The following is a 24,065-nucleotide window of genomic DNA, read 5'->3' on the forward strand; positions in this document are numbered from 1 at the left end:
TGAGTAGAGTAGCTAAGTATATATATTCAGTAACCTGTAGGAAGAGTCATGAATATTTATGAAAGGGGAAATAAGCACATGCACAATTGAGCTTCACGCCTTTTTGTGGGACCCATGTTCAAAATATGGCAGCATTAGCACAATCCAAAGGGGCAGTTTTCAGCCCTCTGACGTTGAAAGGTGAAGCAGATGACACGAAAACCCTCACTGCATGTCCTCTGCCATTCAGCAAAACAGTTGTGGAGGTGGTGGTTAGTGTTTAGGAAAGGATGTGTTGTGAAACTGGTGAGCTGTCACATTGAAACAGCAAAGGTGGAGAGGAAGAGTCTGGTCACAACCTCAGACAGTTGGCTAAAGGCAATGAAAGGATGAGCCATCTGTGTTTTGTTTTCCAGAGCTGGTTTCTATTTACTCCTTAGGAAATAATTCTGGTTAAAGTTTAATAAGGAAGGGGCATACTGAGGCATGTCTGACTTGCCATTCTGTCATGGCTGGGAACTCAGTTTTTAAGATGGGGTCTGTTACCAAACTGAACCTGGGTCCACTTACCTGGTGCAGTAAAGCCAAAGACCCACACTGAGGTTTGCAGTGAGAGAACGGAGGGCATTTCTTTGCAGGGCACCAAGCAAGGAGAATCGGCGGCTCATGCTTAAGACCAGACATACCTGGTGGCTTACAGGAAGAGTTTTTAAAAGCAGGGGAACATTTCAGGAAAGCAGAAATTACAGGCCAAATTGCAAATCCCTACATGGAGGTTTTATACATTGATTTGGCTCAAAAAAGGTGGGATATCTTGAAGTGGGGGTCCTATATGGCATAGGTGGATTCAGAGATTATTTGATTTGCAGTTGGTTAAGGAAACAAAATTTTGTCTAAGAACTTGGGGTCAGCAGAAGGAATATTAAGGTTTGGCTTGTGGGCGTGACTCTCTCCAGACCCTTTAGAAAGCAATCTAGAGCAAACAACAGAAGTCAGGGCTCAGTCCTCAGGGGCCCCCTTATCTGAGTTCTCCTTGACAGTGGTTGGCATTTTCCATCTGATTGCGGTGCAGGTTTCAGAAAAACAACTCAGGGACATATGTTAAGATGTTATCTTTAATTTCTACAGGGAATCAAACATCTTGTGGCTCTAACCTACTTGGGTGGCTATTGTTGTAAGCTATTTTTTCGTTATCAGGTTGCTCATTTACTTCTAAAGGCTAGCTAGATGCCTGGAATTTCCTTTGAAGAGATTCAAGATTTTTCTTTATTTTCATGCTTGAAGGAGAGGAAGGTATGTGGCAGCTCACTAAGAGAGGCCCCTGCTCCATCTCAGTTTCATTAAGTTGGTTGGAGGGCTTAGAATTTTCCTGTTATTTCTCTTCCCACAGGCTTAGTCCCACAAAACTAGCCCCTACTTCAGGTACCAAGCATAAGCCCCAGGCTGTAGCCTGTGCTTCTGACCAACTAGGACTTTAAATCAGGATACCCTTGACCCTCTGCCCCAGGTTCGATTAATTTGCTAGAGCAGCTCACACAATTCAGGGAAAACTTTACCTACATTTACTGGTTTATAATAAAAGATATTACAACAGATACAGAGGAACAGCCAGATAGAAAAAATGCATAGGGCGAGGTATGTGGGAAGGGCCAGGGAGCTTCCATGCCCTCTCGGGGCACACTGCCCTCCAGGACCCTCCACATGTTCAGCGATCCAGAAACTCCCTGAACTTAGCCCTTGGGGTTTTTATGGAGGCTTTATTATGTAGACATGATTGATTACATCGTTGGCCATTGGTGATCAAGTCAACCTTCAGCCCCTCTTCCCTCTCCGGAGGTGTCAGCGTTGGGGTAGGACTGAAAGTTCCAGCCCTGTAATCACGTGGTTGGCCTCCCTGGCAACCAGCCCTTATCCTGAGGCTATCCAGGAGCCCCCAGCCCTCAGTCATCTCGCTAGCATGTAAAAAGATAACACTTTGGAAAGCTTAAGGATTTTTGGAACTGTGTGCTTATTAGATCACAATATTATGTTCCCACATAGAGAACTGCCGTGTCCCTAGATTTATCATGTGCTGCTTCTAATTTCTCCACATAGGACTTTCTGATAGGATTGATTCCTAGCTATCTCTGACTTTATAGCCCTAGTCCCTGTAATTTTCAGCCCTCTATTCTACGTTTTTGTGGGGGAAAGATTACCTAGGTGCCGAGGCAAGAGACTGAAGGCACAAACTGTTTCAGTATAATAAAGAAAATCGTTAAAATAAGAATAGTCGTAATACAAATTAGATATAGAGAGGATCATGGACAATTATCCATCATTATTATAAACATTATTAATCATTAGCTTTTAATATTACTCTTTGTTGCATTACTAATATAACCTAGGAATAACCAGCAGGTATAGGGTCAAGTGCTGAAGGGACATTGTGAGAAGTGACCTAGAAGGCAAGAGGTGAGCCCTCTGTCACGCCCACATAAGGACCGCTTGAGGGCTCCTTGGTCAAGCGGTAACGCCAGTGTCTGGGAAGACACACATTACTTAGCAGACTGCGAAAGGGAGTCTCCTTTCCTTGGAGGAGTCAGGGAACACTCTGCTCCACCAGCTTCTTGTGGAAGGCTGGATATTATCCAGGCCTGCCCGCAGTCATCCGGAGGCCTAAACCCCTCCCTGTGGTGCTGTGCTTCAGTGGTCACTCTCCTTGTCCACTTTCATGTTCCTCCCGTACTCCTGGTTCCTCTTTGAAGTTCGTAGTAGATAACGGTAGAAGAAATAGTGGAAGTCTGAAAGTCTTTGATCTTTCTTATAAGTGCGTGCTGACATATGCTGCCTTCTCTCTCTCTGCTGCGGCTACCTGAAAGGGAAGGGCCCCCTGTCCTATGATCAGGTGACTTGCTTCACCTTATCAGTTAGAAGATTCATCCTCCTTACCCTGCCCTGCTTGTCTTGTATGCAGTAAATATCAGCGCACCCAGCCGTTTGGGGCCACTACCGGTCTCCACGTCTTGGTGGTAGTGGTCCCCTGGGCCCAGCTATTTTCCCTTTATCTCTTTGTCTTGTGTCTTTATTACAATCTCTCATCTCCGCACACGGGGAGAACACCCGCTAAGCCCCGTAGGGCTGGACCCTACATGTTTTCCTCTGTTTGAAGGCAGTCCAATGTCCTATCTCCATTCATTTCAGTTCAATTCAATATATATTTACATCAGATTACTGAGCACTATTTATTATGTCTTAATGATGGGTAAACAATTATGAATGCAATACCATGGACTTGACAATGTAGTTGGGGACACAGATACTTAAACAGATGATTTTCAAGTTGTTGGTAAGAACTAAGGTGGTGGTATACATAGGGAATAGCCAGTAACTGAACAAACGTCTGTATTAAAGGCAGTCGTAAGATACCAAGAAACAAAACAAAACAAAAAAACAAAAAATGAACACTCTTTCTTTGGAGTTTATAGGCAATTTGAGGAGATACTGAATTAGCCCATCAGCAAGGATTGAAAGTTCCAAGCAGCAGAATTTACTTAGTTTATCGTTTACCCACCTCTGCTCAGGACTGAGTGTCACAAAGCTCTTAAATTAGGGAAAATGCCCTATGTCTAAACACAGTCTCTTTTTCTTTAACCCAAGCTTCTTATTAGTAAAAGTAGAAGCACAATTTACCATCACTTATGAATAATTATAAAATCCAAATTGCTCTTTCTGGAGTCCAGAGAGTCCCACCCTGTGGCTATTGATGTACTGTACATGGTTACAAGTGTGCCTGGAGACTGTCTCAGCTCTTGGGACAACCAGAATCCCTTGTAAGCAATCTTTCTTCACTACAGTGGACCATACAAATATCTTATTTTCTGTGTGCCACAATATGAGAAAAGCTGGAAACTATTTCTTTAGACCATGTGCTTTAACCTTTCTTCAGAACTGGGCTAGTTTTCCAAGCAATCATTGTTGTATCTTATTAACCCTATTCCAGTTCTTTATGTAATAATGAGCTTTATTTGAGGAATTCTGAAGAGAAGATAGGACTCACAGAAGGAACTAACTTCTTTTGAAGCTAGAGAGAGGATGATTCTTAGGTCTCCAATGAACAGTTGATTTCCTAAGTAGCTACTTTTGGCCATCAGTAGTTGAGTGCTTGAGTGCCCAGCATAATGCAATTAATACTCTACTTCCAAAACTTTTGTATAGGCATTATGAATAGTGGGCTGTGTGAGTAGCTGGCATACTAGGCAAATGAACCCATAAATATTATGTATTTTAGTATTATTCTTTTATTTGTTTTAACAATAACCAAAAAAATTAGTCCTCATTACGTGCAAAACATTGGTTAGCTTAAAAAATTTATTACTGAGAAGATACCTGGTACCTACCCCTCACAGAATTTATAGTGTTTTAGAGAAGACAGATAATTAAAGAAGTCATTGCAATGTGGTATGATTGGTGCTATGAAGAACATAAAGAAGAAACACTGAGATTGCAAGACGGTTATATATAGTTACTTAGAGATCAAATTATTAGGACTAAATTGGGTGGCTCTTATTTCTTTTAGAGTAAAATACAACTTTTGGTATGATTTAGAAGAGTTTCAACTGAATGTTACTTCCTTAATTATTCATCATAACCTGAGTAATATTGCAACTTACAATGCCTCTTATGTAATGTACAGTTTGCCCAAGTAACCTAAATAACATTGAGACTTTCAATTCATATTTTTCCCTGACCAGCAGGTAGTCCTAGTTTTAATGTAATATGCCTTTTACTGGTAGCTTTTAATTATAGATGTGATTAAATGATGCTACAATTGAGTATTCTCTTATCTTTTGTATTTTTAGGGAAGGTATTCATATAAATCAAGAATTACTGCAAATATCTCCTTCTATCACAGAGCAGTTCATTGAGCTGTTGTGTCAGTTCAACCCAACCCAAGTTATAGAGACTCTGCAAGTTCTTGAGTGCTACCGTCTGGAAGAAACTATTCAGGTAAGACGAACAATGTAGAAGAGACAAGAGTAAACTCTTCTTAACATTCTCCATTTGTCAGATGATCAAAGAAAAGGGGGAAAAAATATATAATTTCTTTTTTAAACCTTATAAATTCTTAGTTGAGACACTCCTGAAAACAAAATCAGATTAACGAAAGAAAAACAAACAGAGGTTTATTGATATGTGCTATACCCATCATGTAGGAGAGACCTCAGCTCAAAAGTATCTTTCTCAAGGCAGTGGCTTAGGGGCTTTGCTTAAACAGCATTTTAACAAAGAGCCTTAAATCTTACATAATGACAAGACAGGAGAGAGCAGTTCCAGCCTAGTAAAAGGTGGGAACATGTATGAGAAGATAGTCAACTGTGTTCCCTGATCTTAAATCTTACATAATGACAAGACAGGAGAGAGCAGTTCCAGCCTAGTAAAAGGTGGGAACATGTATGGGAAGATAGTCAACTGTGTTCCCTGATTCCTCCGGTGCCTGCTGGTACCTTCTCTGGGCCAATAAACAAGTGCTATCTCCAGTTAAGAATGTATGTCCTGCTATCAGGCAGATAGAGGTGGGGGCAAAGGATGCCTCTGCATTTTCATTGTCTTTAACTTAACAATCCTCAGTATTTGGGGGAAATGTATTTTGGTTTTGTTCGGTGCCCCCTTCAAAATTTTACTTTTAGAAAGTTTCACATATTAAAAGCCAGGTGGGTAGCTCTGGAGAGATTTGGGTTAGTGGTTTTGACATAATAGATTGGCAGAGGGGAGAAAATCATAGATTGGAACAAGTGGAAAGGAACAAATTCAGGTACATTGTCCCATATCTTATTGAAACAATCTCTTGGTTGTGAAAATAGGTCAGTTTAGTTAAATAGTTGCATCTCACTTTAGGAGGTGGTGTGGTAAGTGGGTTTCCATCAAAGTCAGTCAGGTATAGGCACATAGGCATTTAATAAAAGTCATTTCTATAGAAACAAAAAGGAAACAAAAGTGTATGTTCGGAGCAGTCTCTAAGCTTGTCTCCCAGTGTTCCAGAGAACTTTCTGTCCATAAATAAGTTGTTGTGGTGATTCCTCCAAAATTTATATCAAGTTGTCTAGCTTTAGTGTGCAGAGCTTCATGAAAAGCAGTTTTAATTTCAGTGATTCCAAGTCAAAAAATTTCAGTGATTCCAGTTACCCCATTTTTACCAAAAATAATCAGAGTAAGTTCAATTGACTTGTAAAATAAGTTTAGTGTCATTGTATTTATTATTTATATAATACTATTTTTTATATAAGTGCTACAAGATTAATTTATATAAGTACTACAAGCCATTTAGGCTTTTAAAAAATCTGCTCTGCTGAAACTTACAAGAAATCTCACAGTAGACCTTTAAAAATCTCTCATGTTCAGGCTGGGAAATGAAGCCGTGGGCTTGCCATCATCAGATTTTACCTGTAGTACCTAGGTATACTCTTTTCTTGAGGCCCCCAAATATTCTGAAGTTCCTGGGCTTCTCAGGAAGTGACATTCTTTACTTACTGCAAGTCCAGGAACCCTGTAAGCACGCCATCTTGTCAAGGGACCAGACCAGTTTTTCCAAGGACTTTATTGCCTCCTTAAAGTTAAGCTTAGTTTCTTAAAGCAGTCTGGTTATATCTAAAAATAATGACATTCCAGTCAAAGCCTTGGTAATATAACCGGTGTTTCCAATTTTTCTGCTACAAACAGAGCAAATTCTTTTTTTTTTTTCATGTAATATATTTTATTCCTTCAAAGATTTTTATCAGTTTGAAAATCTAAAATGTATAGAATAATATTTTATACCATTGGAAGCGCATAGAATAACCAGAAGATGAATTCAAAAAGCAGTACAAACTTCTACAATCATTATTTCAATATCCTTGTCAAACGCTATTTTTACAACAAAAAAAATTTCATTTTCAAGTGGTGAAAATTTATAACTTGAGGTTATTATAAGAGGTCCACAATACTGCGGAAAAATGAAATTAGCATTTCAAGGAAAATGACTGCCTGCTAAAACAATTTATTGATTTGGAATTGACCACCAACATGACATAAATTATCATATTTAACTGGCAAGTATATCAGTTCCACCTTACATAGCCACCTTTAAAGTAATAAAAATACATTTTAAATTGGTTGATATGATGTTTGTGGGCCTAAAAAGTGATCAAGAATTATAAACATTTAAATTGGAGCTAATCTTTCACATTTCAGAATGTCCATGTATGTAAAAGGATTAGGATCATTAGATCAAATTCAGAATCAGAACAATTCAGTTAAAATAATACTTTGTGAAGAAATGGGCTTTCCATAGTTCTACAAAGCTGAAAGAGTGGCATTGTTCAAGAACACCAACTCTTCTTTCTCCTCTGGGTGAGGATGCGGCTTTGCTAACGTCATGTTGGGCTTAAGAAGGTCATGCATGTCTCCAAACATTTCCTGTTAAGTGTATAGGTGTATCAGTCATTTGTGTTAGTTCTTCATGATTATGATTATTTAGCTCCAGGTATCAAAGTTTAAGTGGCACACCAAAGATTAAACTTAATGAGTCCAGCTAGGACTCACCTAGCATTTATGCTGTTGCTGCCAGATGCCACCCCTCCTTAACATCAAACAGAGCAAATTCTTACTGAACTCACGAAAATAACTATGTTGCCATAGAATATGAATATTCAATTTCCAAATTTGGGAAGGATCAGGTATAGAAAAAAGTAAATGTTTTAATTTTGCCACAAAAATATACTTCACCAAATTATTGTAAGGCTATGAATAGCCTCCCCCACCCCCGCAAACCCCACCCCAGAAAAAAAAATTTTTCTTAACTCTGGAAAGCAACACATAAAAGTATCAGCAGTGTTTCAAACAACTCATAAAAAATTATTTCAGTCCACTGTAATTCTCTTCCCTTATTTTCTCCTGTTTCTAAATGAAAATGTACAGACACACACATTATTTTCTATAACAGGTTAGTATGTTTCCCTTTTAACATTTATTTTTCAGCTATCATGTATCTCTTTTCCTTTCCTATCAACACTCCTGAAACAGTTGCCTGTATTTTCTGCATCTACCTCCGGAATTGCCCCCACATACTTTTAAAAAATGTTTAATTATGAAATATTTCAAATTTACAGAAATGTGCTGAATATCAACTATGTATATACCCACCAGCCAAATTTTGCAGTTCACATTTTGCCATACTGGCCTTAGATCTTTGTTATCTTGTTGTTCTTGTTGGTTTATATTAAAACTAGAGCACCCATTATCTTATTCCCCCCTCTCCCAGAGGGCTCTACCATCCTTAACTGGTGTTTATCCTTCTGATCTGTGTTTTGAATTTTTCCTATATGTGTATGTATCTATAAAATACATGTTAATTTTATATGTTTTTAAAATTTGTAGTAATATACAGTAGATATTTTATTATAAATTGCTTTTTTTTAACCAATTTTTTTGTTTTGAGACAGTCTCTCTCTGTCATCTAGGCTGGAGTGCAGTGGCATGATCTCTGCTCACTGCAACCTCCACCTCCCAGATTCAAGTGATTCTCCTACCTCAGCCTCCCAAGTTGCTGAAATTATAGGCGCGTGCCACCGTGCTGATTTTTGTATTTTTAGTAGAGATGGGATTTCACCATGTTGCCCAGGCTGGTCTTGAACTGCTGACCTCAAGTGATCCGCCCACCTTGGCCTCCCAAAGTTCTGGGATTACTGGCATGAGCCACTGCATCTGGCCACTTTTACTAAATTAAAAAAAAATTTTTATACATGTAGATCTACTTCATTCATTTAGTGATCTTATGGTAATCTGTCAAATGAATGTGCCAATTTATTTCCCGCTTGGTAAACATTTAGATAGTTTCCAATCTTTTGCTATTATAAACAGTGTTACAGTGTACATCCTTATATATATCTTCTTGTGTGCCCATATGAGGTTTGTCTAAGTAATATACTTGGAAATGGAATTGTTTAGACAACAAAGTAGTGTAGTTCTACTGATATTGCCATGTTGATTTCCAGATTGTTTCTGTTCTCATCAGCAGTGTCTGATATTTGCTATTTTTCACATCCTTGCTGATGCCTAGTATTTTCAGTCTTCTTAATTTTTGCCATGGTGGATATTAGTGATTACTCGTGACATTAAACATCTTTCCATATGTTTGATGACCATTGGAATTTTCTTTTCTCTGAAATATTTATTCATGTCATTTGCCCATTTTTTCTGTTGAATTTCTGTGGTTCTCTTATTGAGTTCTAGAAGTTTTTTTCTGGTTTCCCAATCTCCAGTCCTTTGCTAATTTTATGTGCTGGAGATACTTTCTTCTAATTTATTATGGCACATCATTTAACTTGGCTTTTAATGACTTCTGTTTTAGTTTACCAGTATTTATGTCTTAAGTGAGTGTGTGTGTGTGTGTGTGTGTGTGTGTGTGTGTGTATTCCCTTTCCTATTTTAATGGAATAAAGGATATTCTCTTATATATATAAATTTTATAGTTTAGCTTCTTACATTTAGGCTTTTAATCCATCTGGAGTTAATTTTTGCAAGCTGATCAAAAGAAGGATTTTTATCTTTTCTTCCACATGATGGCTAATGGTCCATGTGGCATTTTATTATCCATTCCTCACTGGTTTTTAATGCCATACTGTCGTATACTAAACTCCCAAATATACATAACTCTGTTTGTGGGTTTCATTCTCTTCCTTTGGTTGTCCTTCCCTATACTCATACCACATATTTTAATTAATACAGCTTTTCAATAGATTTATTATTTGGAAAAAGAATCCTCCCTCCTTATTCTTTTTCTTTAAAATGGTTTGGCTATTTTTGGTGTCCTACATCTCCTAGTATTCCACATTAATTTAGAGATCACATTCTCAAGTTTCTTTAAAAGAAACAAACTCTCTGGAATTTTGATTTATGAATACATTGAATTTATAGACTAATTCAGAGAGAATTGACATCTCTAAAGTGTTGATTCTTCTCTTTCAGGAAAATGTATGCCTTTTAAAACAGACTTTTCTGCTCTTTGGTGAGGTTTTATAGCTTTTATATAAGGTTCCTGCACATATTAAATTTGTTCATAGTTACTTTATAGTTTTTATTAATATTGTACAAGGAGATTTTTTGAGATGACCTTTTTTTATTGATTGCTGCTGCTTATTAAAATGTTACTAATTTTTGTACATTGTTTTGTATGGAGCAACCAGGCAGAATTCTTTTAAAATTCAATTTCTAGATTACTATGACAATAAGACTAATGGCAGTTTTATTTTAATTCCAATCTTGTAGTTTTTTCTTTCTCTTATCAGATGTCTAGGAACTCTGAGGTACTGGTGAATAGAAGCAGTGGTAGTGTGACTGCTAACCTTGTTCCTGATTTAAAAGGGAACATATCTAATATTTTACATTAAATATGGTATTTATCATGGGATTTTGGTAGATGATTTTTAGTAAGAAAATGTTATCCCCAGTTTGAGTAAGAGTGTTTTGTTTTTGTCATGAATGGGTGCTGTATTTTGCCGGGTGCTTTTCCTGCATTTATTGAGACTATGATGTTTTTTTCCTTTGTTCTGTTAAACTGTTATTATTTGTTGTCTTTTTTCTTCTAATAAACATTTTTTCTAACTTGTTAATCTTTTCAAAAAAGCTACATTGGAGTTTGTGAAATCTCTCTATTGTTTCCCTATTGTTTGCCATCATTTTCTGTACTTTTTTCCTTTTTTCTCCCTAGCCTAACGGATACTTCTTTTTTACTAATTAGAGATTTTGTTTATTAATTTTTATTAATATTTCACAAGTTGATGTGTAATGTTTTCATTGTCATTTTCAATTTTTTAATAATTATTCTTGATCAAGTTCTAGTTTGTATTGTTACTATGTATGTATATACGCTGGCTTTTCTCCAGTGTGTATACCTAATTCAGGTGTGTAACTTTTTTAAAATAAATAAATGAAAAAAATGAGTGAATTTGGTCCAGTTAGAACTGCCAAATGAGCTACTATATGACTAGAAAGTCAGTTATTTACATATTATACTGTAAAGTATCATACTAATAAGGTATAAATTCATTATTATCATATAAGTTTTTTTCACCCTCAGTGGGATCTTCCCACTCCACAAACAAGATTGGTGAATAAAAATATTTATCTTTTTTATTTCCTAGATTACTCAGAAGTATCAGCTACATGAAGTCACTGCTTATCTATTGGAAAAGAAAGGAGATATTCATGGTGCCTTCCTAATAATGTTAGAGGTAACATTTTACTATGTTTCTTTCATCATATTTCTGTCTATTCCTCTATTCATTCATGTATCCATCTTAATTTCTTATGTTTCAAAGTAAGTTGCAGACAGTAGTATATTTTACCCCTCAATATTTTTATCATGCATAGCATTAACTACAGTTTAATATTTCTTTGAGGTACTTTATTAAAAGGTAAAATGTACAACAGTAAAAAGAAATGTCATAAATCTACCGTTTGATGAGTTTTTGACAAGTATTTTTATGTATATACCACAATTTGTTTGCCCATTCCTCCTTCAGGGGACACTTGGGCTGCTTCTACCTTTTGGTTGTTGTGAACAATGCTGCTGTGAACATGGGTGTACAAATACCTTTGAGTTCTTGCTTTTATTTCTTTGGGATATATACCCAGAAGTAGAATTGTCGGATCAAATAGCAATTCTATTTTTAATTTTTTGAGGAATTGCCCTACTGTTTTCCATAGCAGCTATGCCACTTTACATCCCTACCAGCAACACTCAAGGGTTCCAGTTTCTTCGCATTCTTGCTAACACTTACTTTCTGTTTTCTTGATAGTAGTCATCCCGATGGGTGAAGTGACATAGCAGTTTTGTTTTGTTTTGTTTTTTAATACTGTCATGTGGCTAGGAATAGATTAGGGCTATCATATTTATATTTTTAAATGTTCCATATTGGCTTCTTGTTTCTTTCTAGCCATATGATTCTAAAATAAGCCAGGAAAAATCATCCACAGAGGCTTTGTGTAGGCTCTTAATCTCTTTTAATCTGTAAATTACTCCTATACCTCTTTTTTTCTTGCAATTTATTTGTTGACAATACCATGAACCTAGTTTTAAGGAATAAATAAGAGTATTTTTGACATCGATGAGAGGAGAAACAGGAGATTTTTGTGGGGAATGAGGCCATTGTTTGTAAAAGAATACAAAGCAAAGAAGTATGGATTGCTGAAAGAGTGCCAGCAGCTTCACTAGGGCTCCGCTGTGTGATATATAGGCAGGTCAGGCGAGAAACAACGGCTAGGTCCAGATTTGGACAGATTTTGTTGGACACACTAACGAGTTGTGACTAATCTTTTTGTCACATGGGATCAAATAAAGGTTTTTAAGCAAGAAACTGATTTGATGTTTGTTTCATAAAGACTGCTCTGGTGACTGTTGGGGGATGGGAGGCAGGATACAGAGAAGAGGGAGGTAAAACAAAGCAGACAATACTTGGGAGGCCATTGCAATGGTACAGGTATGAGTCTCTGAGAGCTTGAACTGGGTGTGTCAGTGGCAGTGGAGATAAGAGGGCAAGATTTGAGAGGTTATTGATCATTTGCATATGGTATGAGGTAACTGAGAGGGAGTAGTTGATGATTTTAGCTTATAAGCTTTTTACTCATAACCCAGTATATTATACCCCTTTTACTCATAACCCACTATAGTAGTCTCTTTTGTGTTACTCTAAAGGAATACTTGAGGCTGGGTAATTTTTAAGGAAAAGAGGTTTATTTGGCTCACAGTTCTGCAGACTGTGTTAGCATCTAGCATCTGCTTCTGGTGAGGACCTCAGGAAGTGAGGGTAAAGGAGAGCTGATGTGTCACATGGCACGAGAGGGAGCAAGAATGGGGTTAGGGGAAGAGTGCCATGCTCTTTTAAACATCCAGCTCTTGTGTAAACTAACAGAGGGAGAAGTCGCTCATTACCACAGGGGGGGTGCACCAAGCCATTCGTGACAGATCCACTCCCATGATCCCAGACACCTTCCACTGAGTCCCACCTTCCAACATTGGGAATCACATTTCAACATGAGATTTGGAGGAGTCAGATATCCAAACTATATCACCCAGTATTAATTGGATTCCCTTATCCAAAGCGTAGATAAATCCTGATCCTCATTCCTGTGCCTAAAGAATATAAGTGGTGACTGTGGCCGAATGACAGAAGCAGAGGTGGGCAAAATGAGTGCTACTTGATCTTTGGGTCCCTTTTCATACTGCTAGCTACACTTTCTATAAACACAAGATTTTACTTCTGACTGACAGTAAAGGACTGTTCTTAATAACCTTGTAGTTTTGAGGGTTTTACCTTTAAAATATGTTAATTCAAGTATTGAGTGGGTAGAACTGCAAAGCGTTCCTTTTTAACTCCTATGTTCTTTTTGTGTCCTAGAGACTACAAAGCAAACTTCGAGAGATAACACATCAAGGTGAAAGTAAGTTCTTAAATATAATTACAACATTTTTCATCCATGGACCCCATGTTTTAAAAGATGTGTAATAAATTGCATTTATTATGTAATAATTACACTTGCATATATGTATGATTACTGTTTATTCGTTTTAACATGGATCCAAATTTTAGCTGATTTTCAAGAGTTCATAACAGGAAATCATAGAAACCGTTGTGGCTTTGTGATGTTAATTTTCAATGGAGTTAAATATACAGAAAATTAGGCACTGTTTGTTGGTTATCTTTTTTTTTTTGAGACAGGCTTTTGCTCTGTTGCCCAGGATGGAGTGCAGTGGCACAGTCTTGGCTCACTGCAACCTCTCTCTTCCAGGCTCAAGCAGTCCTTCTGCCTCACCCTCCCAGGTAGCTGGGACTACAGGCGCATGCCATCACATTGGCTAATTTTTGTATTTTTTGTAGAGATGGGGTTTCATCATGTCACCCAGGCTGGTTTCAAGCTCTTGGCTCAAGTGATCTGCACACCTCAGCCTTCAGAGGTGGTGAGATTGCAGACATAAGCCACCACGCTAGGCTGGTTATCTTTTTGTTTATGAAAGTTTGGTTATGTTTAAATGAGTTTTATAATAACATCCTAAAAATTAATGTGCCAAACAACAGCAAATCATAGCTTCTAATTAGTAGGATGTTGAGCATAACCAGTGTTTCCAAACTGAATTTATGCAGTTTTAACCCAAAGCAGTAAAAGTTGACAGTTTAGTATCTTGAGTGGCTTTGTCCTCAGCAAATATAAAATTTTCGTCATATTCCTTGATATTTCCAAAAAAATTATTTTAAAAAATTGTAGTGGCCAGGCGTGGTGGCTCACACCTGTAATCCCAGCACTTTAGGAGGCCAAGGGAGGCGGATCACCTGAGGTCAGGAGTTCGAGATCAGCCTGGCCAACATAGTGAACCCTGTCTCTACTAAAAATACAAAAATTAGTCAGGCATGGTGGCACGCACCCGTAGTCTCAGCTACTTGGGAGGCTGAGGCAGGACAATTACTTGAACCTGGGAGGCAGAGGTTGCAATGAGCTGAGACTGCACCACTGCGGTCCAGCCTGGGTGTCATGACAGAGCAAAACTCCATCTCAAAAACAAACAAACAAATTATGGTAAAATATACCCTAACATAAAATTTACCATTTTTAAGTGTACAGTTCAGTAGTATTAAGTATATTCACGTTATTATACAATCATTACCCCCATCCACCTCCAAATTTTTTCATCTCCCCAAACTGAACATCTGTACCTATTAAGCAACAACTCCCCTGTTCTCCTCTCCTCCCAGCCCCTGGCAAACACCATTTTGCTTTCTTTTTTCACCGTTCTTTTTCTAAATTTGATTACTCAAGTATCTCATATGAATGAAATTATATAGTGTTTGTCCTTTTGTGACTTGTTTATTTAGCTTGCCATAAAGTTCATAAATGTTGTAGCATGTGTCAGAATTTTCTTCCTTTTTAAGGCTGAATAAAATTCCATTGTATGTATAGACCACGTTTCATTTATTCATTCATCCTTCAATGGACACTTGGGCCACTTCCACTTTTTGTCTGTTATGACTGATGCCACTATGAGCATGAATGTACAGTATCTCTTCAAGACCTGGCTCTCAGTTCTTTTGGGTATATAACCAGAAGTGGGATTGCTGGATCAAGTATTAACTCTGTTAATTTTTTGAGGAATGGCCGTACTGTTTTCCCTAGTTGCTGCTTTATTTTACATTCCCACCAACAGTATACAAGGTTTCCAATTTCTCCACATCCTTTCTAACATTTATATTCTGTTTTTTTTATAGTAGCTATCCATATGTGTGTGAGGTAGTATCTAATTATGGATTTGATTTGCATTTCTCTAATGATTAGTGATGATTTTCTTGAATGTTTTGGCTATTTTCTACCTTATTTGGAGAAATGTCTATTCAAGCCCTTTACCCATTTTTTAATTGAGTTGTTTGTTTTCATATTTCTTGACATTTTTAAAATAGCCCTCCTGAAGATCAGGGAATCACTTGGTGGGTGATTTTTAGATTATTCTCTTTAACGCACATGTCTTAGAGACCCCTTGGTCCACACATTTCACTAATACATGGTTTCCCTAATTCTCTGTAGATTACTTCCCTATACTTTTGTAGTGAGGTCCTAGATGATAGAGTCTATGTTGTTTTATGATCATCAGGTATTATAGTAAGATCTTTTTGGAACGTCAGTGAACACTTGATTGACTTTTTATATTGCAAGTTCAACTGGACACTTAATTGCTATTTTTGTACTATCAGTATGTGTTCAGTCAATTTGGTTATGTTTGTTGCATTTTGTGGTAATTTTTAAAATTTAGTGTTATAACTCTTCAGTTTTTTTTCTTTTTCTTTTTTCTTTTTTTTCTTTTGGAGATGGCATCTCTGTTGCCCAGGCTGGAGTGCAGTGGTGCAATCTTGGCTTACTGCAACCTCCGCCTCCCAGGTTCAAGTAATTCTTCCTGCCTCAGCCTCCAGAGTAACTGGTATTACAGGCACCCACCACCACACCCAGCTAATCTTTGTATTTTTAGTAGAGACAGGGTTCCACCATCTTGGCCAGGCTGCTCTCAAGCTCCTGACCTCAGGGTGATCCACCCACTTCGGCCTCCCAAAGTGTTGGGCTTACAGGCGTGAGCCACCACAACCGGCCCCATCTACTTTCATATTCAATTTTGATAGTATGCTTAAGTATTTGGGAGGATTTGCTAATCGTGCTTTTTTCCTATGGGCTATACACAGACTACTAAAACAAGACTCCTCTACTCATTGCACAAAGAACGTTAGTCTCCTGAAGGAGACAGATGTGTAAATAAAACCTTATAGTAACAGTAGAATGGTGTGTCATAAAAGGTACATTGAGTGACTAAGATGTGTGAAAAATTATGGAACTATTTGTAACGTATAAATCAGTGAGTTTTGTGGAAGACCTTTGAAGAAAGACTGGAAGGATAAATAGGAGTTTGATAGAAGCAGGAGAAGGACCTTCTAGGCTGAGGAAAACATGAACATGGAAGTGCCTGACTAGTAATCAGGGAGTGAAAAAGAATAGGGCAACACCAGAACACAGAGGGTGAGATGGGCCCAAGTCTTTGCTCTGTTGACTTAGTGTCAGATCCTTACTTACATTCTATTTTTCAGAGTTGAGTCCTTAGTGGTTTTTATGGGAGGGAATGATCTGTTTGAACTTATGCTTAAGAGAACCCTAGTGACAGTATAAAAGAGAATGAGGGACGGAAGATTGGGATGTCAAAATTTCAACTAAGAGACTGCTGCAGTAGCATAGACGAGGTGATGAAAAGCTCCACGAGGGTAAAAGTTGTGGTCATATGCAAGCACGGAAGTAAAATCAACACAAATTAGCAAGTTATCTGAATGTGTGGGGTGAAGGAGAGGGAAGCACCAAAGATAAAGATTTATAAACTGGTTGACTTAAAGATGATGATTCCATTAACTTGGTTTGTAAACGGAGGAAGAGGAGCAGTTTTGAAATGAGAAAAATAAGTTGGATTTTGCACATATAAAGTTGAGTGCTTGCAGGACATCCATGTGGAGATAAATGTCTTAGGTTCATTAGAAAATTCAACCTGTAGACTTTGAATGGAATAAAGATTGGAGATGTGTATTTGAAAATTACGAACAAAGACATAAGAGTTGAAACACGAATGGCTGAAATCATTGAGACAATGAAGAGAGACCTGAAATAGTATCTTGGGGGGAATATCTACGCTTAAGAAATAGGCAGAAGAAGAGATAGTATACCAAGAAAGGTGAGTGATAATCTCTCTAGTAACTAATCCTTAAACAGATGATTGGGGATTTTCCATATTTCTATAACATATTGAAATGCTAAGTATCATGTGCTTTATCTGTCCCACGAATGTAAAACATTTCTGTGGGAAACTCTTATTTCACAGAATAAACTGTTTTTTAATCTACAAAACATTTGTATCAGGTTTTATTATTATACACTAGAAAATGAAGGTGATGTAAAGAAGAAAAAGTTTAACTTTTCACAAAAGCTCTGAGATTATCAGCAACATATCCTTAAATGATATTTACACTTTTTCTAAATCTAGATACCAAAGAGGATCCCTCATTGAAGGATGTTGAAGATACTATGGTGGAGACCATTGCTCTCTGCCAGAGAAATTCACATAATTTGAACCAGCAGCAACGTGAGGTAGGAGAATGACTGTTTAGGTATTTAAAAGCCTGTACTTGGCCAGACATGGTGGCCCACGCCCGTAATCCCAGCACTTTGGGAGGCCGAGACAGACGGATCACCTGAGGTCAGGAGTTCAAGACCAGCCTGACCAACATGGAGAAACCCCATTTCTACTAATAATACAAAAAATTAGCCGGGTGTGGTAGTGCATGCCTGTAATCCCAGCTACTTGTAAGGCTGAGGAGGTAGGAGAATCGCTTGAACCCAGGAGGCGGAGGTTGCGGTGAGCTGAGATTGCACCATTGCACTCCAGCCTGGGCAACAAGAGTGAAACTCTGTCTCAAAAAAAAAAAAAAAACCCTGTACTTGTCTGAAACTAGGAATCAGTTGTGTTTCCACGGCCCTTTCAGCCACCTGGGTTTAATTCAAGTGGATTTTAATCACTTCTTAGTGTTCCCAGGAGTAGGAGACTCCCAAAGTTATAAAGAGTGTGTGGCCTCTTTGTTCTCACCAAAGGCTTTATATTCATGGTTTGGATGTGCTGCAAAACTTAAGGTACATGAATACTAGATGTGCCCGTTCTCTTTGGACTGAGATTTTGTGTATTCCATGTAGTTGTACCAGAGATAGGTCATATTTTATCATCGTCTCTATTCCCTGTGGTGAAAGTGAGCATGAAAAACTGGAGGAAAGCCCTCAAGGGCTATAGAGAAAGCTGAAGAAAGGTTAAAGAAGGCTATGGTGTTGTCATTGTCAACCTTGGTTACACACTAGAGTCACCTGGGGAGCTTTGAACCATTCCAGTACTCAAGCTGCACCCCAGATCAATTAAATTAAAGTCTCTGGCAATGAGACCCAGTCACCACCATGTTTTAAAGCTCCCTTCATGTAGCTTTAAAATGTTGGAACCAATGCTATCACGGATCCCAGATGGCACAAAAGAAGAAAACAAAACTGAAGGAGGTATCACTGAGCAGCAGGTGCAGGTGGGAGTTACAGCAGTGAAGCAGAAACTAAGGGGGCGAGATGTGATTTGATAGTTAAATTCTGCAGTAGTTTTAAGAAGTAAAGTTGTATCATGATATGGCTTAACTCTTTGCCTGCCCTTCCACGGCTCAGGTTTCTGACTTGACACTGCCTGGCCTCTCTCTAATGCCTGGGTTTTGAAATGGGGAACAGGTTAATTATATATCTATATTTAGCCATACATGTTACAGTAAAAACAATAAATCGTGGCATATTTTCTGTTCTTCTGAGATGAGTAAATTTCTCCTTTAAGTTTTTGTCCAGAATTTTTCAAGGTCATAAATTATGAAAAGTCTTTAGAATGTAAATTGTGTATAACAAGCCCATTTACATAAATGTGATTGTTTTTCTTTATTAAAAGAAACTTTCTGTGAAATGATACATATTTGTGATTTTTAAAAATCATGAAATATAGAAAGTTATGCAGAAGATTGGGTTTTTTTGTTTTTTTAAAAAATATTTTATTATACTTTAAGTTCTAGGGTACACGTGCACAACATGCAGGTTTGTTACATATGTATACATGTGCCATGTTGCTGTGCTGCACCCATTAACTCGTCATTTACATTAGGTATATCTCCTAATGCTATCCCTTCCCCCTCCCCCACCCCACAACAGGCCCTGGTGTGTGATGTTCCCCTTCCTGTGTCCAAGTGTTCTCATTGTTCAGTTCCCACCTATGAGTGAGAACATGTGTTTTTTTTTTTTTTGTCCTTGAGATAGTTTGCTGAGAATGATGGTTTCCAACTTCATCCGTGTCCCTGCAAAGGACATGAACTCATCCTTTTTTGTGGCTGTATAGTATTCCATGGTGTATATGTGCCACATTTTCTTAATCCAGTCTATCATTGATGGACATGTGGGTTGGTTCCAAGTCTTTGCTATTGTGAATAGTGCCGCAATAAACATACGTGTACATGTGTCTTTACAGCAGCATGATTTATAATCCTTGGGGTATATACCCAGTAATAGGATAGCTGGGTCAAATGGTATTTCTAGTTCTAGATCCCTGAGGAATTGCCACACTGTCTTCCACAATGGTTGAACTAGTTTACAGTCCCACCAACAGTGTAAAAGTGTTCCTATTTCTCCACATCCTCTCTAGCACCTGTTGTTTCCTGATTTTTTAATGATAACCATTCTAACTGGTGTGAGATGGTGTCTCATTGTGGTTTTGATTTGTATTTCTCTGATGGCCAGTGATGATGAGCATTTTTTCACGTGTCTGTTGGCTGCATAAATGTCTTCTTTTGAGAAGTGTCTGTTCATATCCTTTGCCCACTTGTTGATGGGGTTGTTTGTTTTTTTTCTTGTAAATTCGTTTGAGTTCTTTGTAGATTCTGGATATTAGCTCTTTGTCAGAATGGAGTTTTTTTTTTTTTAATTAAAATATATTCATCCCATTACTTAGAAATAACCATCATTATCATTTGGTGACCATAACTCTAGATATTTTTTGTCTGCCTAGGTTGATATAATTATAGTAAAATTGCATCAAATAATGCTTGCTTTTAAAAATAGAGTACTCAAAAAATATATGTATAGTACTCAGCTTCCCATAGGAAACTTATGTAAAACTAAAGAATGTTCTTAATTGATGCAAAATAATTATACATATTCATGGAGTTAGTGTGATATTTTGATACATGCATATAATGTGTAATGATCAAATCAGGTTACTTAGAATATCTGTCACCTCAAACATTTATCATTTCTTTGTGTTGGGAACATTTCGAGTCTTCTAGCGGTTTTGAAATATGCAATACATTATTGTTTACTGTAATCACCCTACTGTTTTGTTGAACATTAGAACTTATTAAAATTCTATCTAATTGTATGCTTGTAGCCATTGACAAATCTCTCCTCATCCCCCCACCCATCCTTACCAGTTTCTGGTGACCATTCTACTCTATTCCTCCATGAGATCAACTTTTTTAGCTCCCTGCATATAAGTCAGAACATGCGATATTTGTCTTTCTGTGCATGGCTTATTTCACATAACATTATGACCTCCTCTTCTATCCTTGTTGCTACAAGTGTCAGGATTTCATCTTTTTTATGGCCAAATACTATTCTATTGCGTATATTTACTACATTTTCTTTATCCATGCATCCATTGATTGACACTTAGGTTGATTCCATATTTTGGTTATTGTGAAAAAGTGCTACAGTAAATGGGTGCAAGTGTCCCTTTGAGATACTGATTACAATATATTTCCTTTAGATAAATACCCAGTAGTAGGATTGCTGAATTATATTGTAGTTCTGTTTTTAGTTTCTTCAGGAACCCCCATGCTGTTTTCCAAAATGGCTGTACTAACTTACATGTTCACCAACCGTGTATAAGGCTTTCCTTTTCTCCACATCCTCAGCAAGACTCATCTCTGATCTTTTCTATCATTGCTGTTCTAAGAAGTGTGATGTGAATCTCATGGTGACTTTGATTTACATTTTCTTGATGGTTAGCGATGTTGGAACATTTTTTTCATGAACCTGTTGGCCATTTGTATGGCTGACATGTTGATCTTCTTTTGAGAAATGTCTATTCATATCCTTTGCCCACTTTTTAATTGGATTATTTAGTTCTTTTTTGCTATTGAGTTGTTTGAGTTCCTTATATATTCTAAATATTAGTCCCTTGTCAGAAGACTAGTTTGTAAATATTATCTCTCATTGTAAATGTTGTCTCTTCACTCTTTGGATCATTTCTGTGCTGTGCAGAAGTTTTATAGTTTAACGTAATGCTACTTGTCTATTTTTTTCTTTTTGTTTTCGTTACCTGTGATTTTGAAGTGTTAGCTGTAAAATTTTTGCCTAGACTAATGTCCTGAAGAATTTCCCCTATATTTTCTTCCAGTAGTTTTATGCATGTGGGCTTTATGTTTAAGTCTTTAATCTATGCTGAGTTAGTTTTGTATATTGTGAGAGATAAGAGTCTAGTTTCATTCTTTGCCATATGGATATCCAGTTTACCCAACACCATTTACTGAAGAGGGTGTCTTTTCCCTAATGTATGTTATTGGCTCCTTTGTGAAAAATCAGTCAGCTATAAATATGTGGATTTATTTCTGCGTTCTCTGTTCTATTCCATTGGTCTATGTGTCTGTTTTTATACCAGTACCATGCTGTTTTGGTTATTACAGCTTTGTAATATATTTTGACATCAGGTAGTATGATGCCTACAGATGTATCCTTTTTGTTCAGGATTGCTTTAGCTATTCAGGATCTTTTGTAGTTCCATATGAATTTTAAGATTTTTTTTCTCTTTCTGTGAAAAATGTTATTGGTATTTTGATAGGGATTGCATTGAATCTACACATTTCATTGGTAGTATTGTCATTTTAACTTTATTCTTCTGATCCATGAGCATGGGATGTCTTTTTATTTGTGTATATTCAGTTTCTTTCATCAGAGTTTTGTAGTTTTCCTTATAGAGGTCTTTCATCTCCTTGGTTAAATGTATTCCTAGGTATTTTGTTTTATTGTTTGTAGCTCATGTAAATGAGATTGCTTTCTTGAATTCTTTTTCAGATAGTTTGTTATTGGTATGTAGAAATGCTACTGAGCTACTGATTGTTGAATGTTGATTTTTGAATGCAGCAACTTCACTGAATTTGTTTATCAGTTGTAACAGTTTCTTGGTGGAGTCTTTAGGTTTTCATATATATGAGATAATGTCACTTTCAAATAAGGACAGTTTGATTTCCTCTTTTCCAATTTGGATGCCTTTTATTTCTTCCTCTTGCCTTATTGCTCTGGCTAGGATTTCCAATACTATGTTGAATAACAGTGGTAAAAGTGGGCATCATTGTCTCCTTCAAGTTCATAGAAAAAAGGCTTTCAGCTTTTTCCCATTTGATATGATGTTGGTTGTGGGTTTGTTATATATGGCCTTTATTATGTTAAGGTGTGTTCTTTCTCTGCCTAATTTATTGAGATTTGTATCATAAAGAGATGTTGAATTTTGTCAAATGTTTTTTCTGCATTGATTGAGATGATCATGTAGTTTTTGTTCTTCATTGTGTTGATGTGATGTATCACATTTATATATTGACATATGTTGAATCATCCTTGCATTTCTAGGATAAATCACACTTAATCATGATTTATTACAGTTGACTCTTGAACAACACAAAGCATGGGGTGCCAACCCCCTTGCAGTTGAAAATTTGCATATACCTTGGTCCTCCTTCCTCATTCCCCCTCTCATATTGATCCATATCTATTGTTCCCATCATTATATCCATGTGTACCCAATGTTTAGCTCCCATTGTAATTATGTGTATATGTTTATAATTATTATACATTTCCATTTTTATGATATATATGATACCATGCCAATAAGGAAATTCCCATGGACTCATACTTGCTTCCTACTGTCCCCTTCACATACCTACTAATTTTAATTAATCACAGCGTTTTACCTAATTAAAGGTTATAACACATTCTTTTCTCTGTCTATAATTTCCATAGTTGTTTAACCTTTATTTAGGTAGATCATACCAGTCTTTTTGTTATGATTTTTTTATTCCTAAATTTTTATTTTTATTCATCTTCTGATTGGCAGCCTGTATTTGGACTTTTTTTGTTGTTCTTTTCATTTAACTTGCTCTTTTTTTCCCCCCAACTTTTATTTTAGAATCAGAGAGTACATGACTTTTTGTTGCGTCTCTGCCAGGATTTGATATCAGAATGGTACTGGCCTTTGTTACCTAGATATATTGCATGGTGTTGAGGTTTAGAGTATGAATGAATAATCTGTCTCCAAGGTGGTAACCATAGTAGTTTTTATTCAACTCTTATCCCCCTTCTTCCTTCTTATATTCCCCAGTGTCTATTGTTCTCATTTTTATGACCATATATATGCCCAATGTTTAGCTCCCACTTACAAATGAGAACACATGGTATTTGGTTTTCAGTTTCTGCCATTAGTTTGCTTAGGATAATGGCCTCCAGCTCCATTTATATTGCTGCAAAGGACATGATTTCATTCTTTTTATGGCTACATAGTATTCCACGGTGTATATGTAACACCTTTTCTCTTTTTAAAATTTATGTTGTAGGGTACATGTGCACAACATGCAGGTTTGTTACATATGTATACATGTGCCATGTTGCTGTGCTGCACCCATTAACTTGTCATTTGCACTGAGTACATCTCCTAATGCTATCCCTCCCCACTGCCCCCACCCCACAACAGGTCCCCGTGTGTGATGTTCCCCTTCCTGTGTCCAAGTGTTCTCATTGTTCAATTCCCACCTATGAGTGAGAACATGCAGTGTTTGGTTTTTTGTTCTTGTGATAGTTTGCAGAGAATGATGGTTTCCAGCTGCATCCATGTCCCTACAAAGGACGCAAACTCATCCTTTTTTGTGGCTGCATAGTATTCCATGGTGTATATG

General features: G+C 37.1%; 1 protein-coding gene across 1 annotated transcript in view; it reads left to right on the top strand.

The window, feature by feature from the left end:
- VPS8 (vacuolar protein sorting 8 homolog (S. cerevisiae)) overlaps window positions 1–24,065 on the top strand; it is a 251,525-nt gene that overhangs the window by 140,681 nt on the left and 86,779 nt on the right. The window contains exons 36-39 of the mRNA XM_011945863.1: window positions 4,818–4,965; window positions 11,136–11,225; window positions 13,392–13,434; window positions 17,549–17,652. Of these exons, the coding sequence (XP_011801253.1) occupies window positions 4,818–4,965; window positions 11,136–11,225; window positions 13,392–13,434; window positions 17,549–17,652 (385 nt within the window). The remainder of the gene's footprint in view (window positions 1–4,817; window positions 4,966–11,135; window positions 11,226–13,391; window positions 13,435–17,548; window positions 17,653–24,065) is intronic.

Source organism: Colobus angolensis, unplaced genomic scaffold (genome assembly GCF_000951035.1).
Source record: "Colobus angolensis palliatus isolate OR3802 unplaced genomic scaffold, Cang.pa_1.0 Scaffold245, whole genome shotgun sequence".
Lineage (NCBI taxonomy): Eukaryota > Metazoa > Chordata > Mammalia > Primates > Cercopithecidae > Colobus > Colobus angolensis.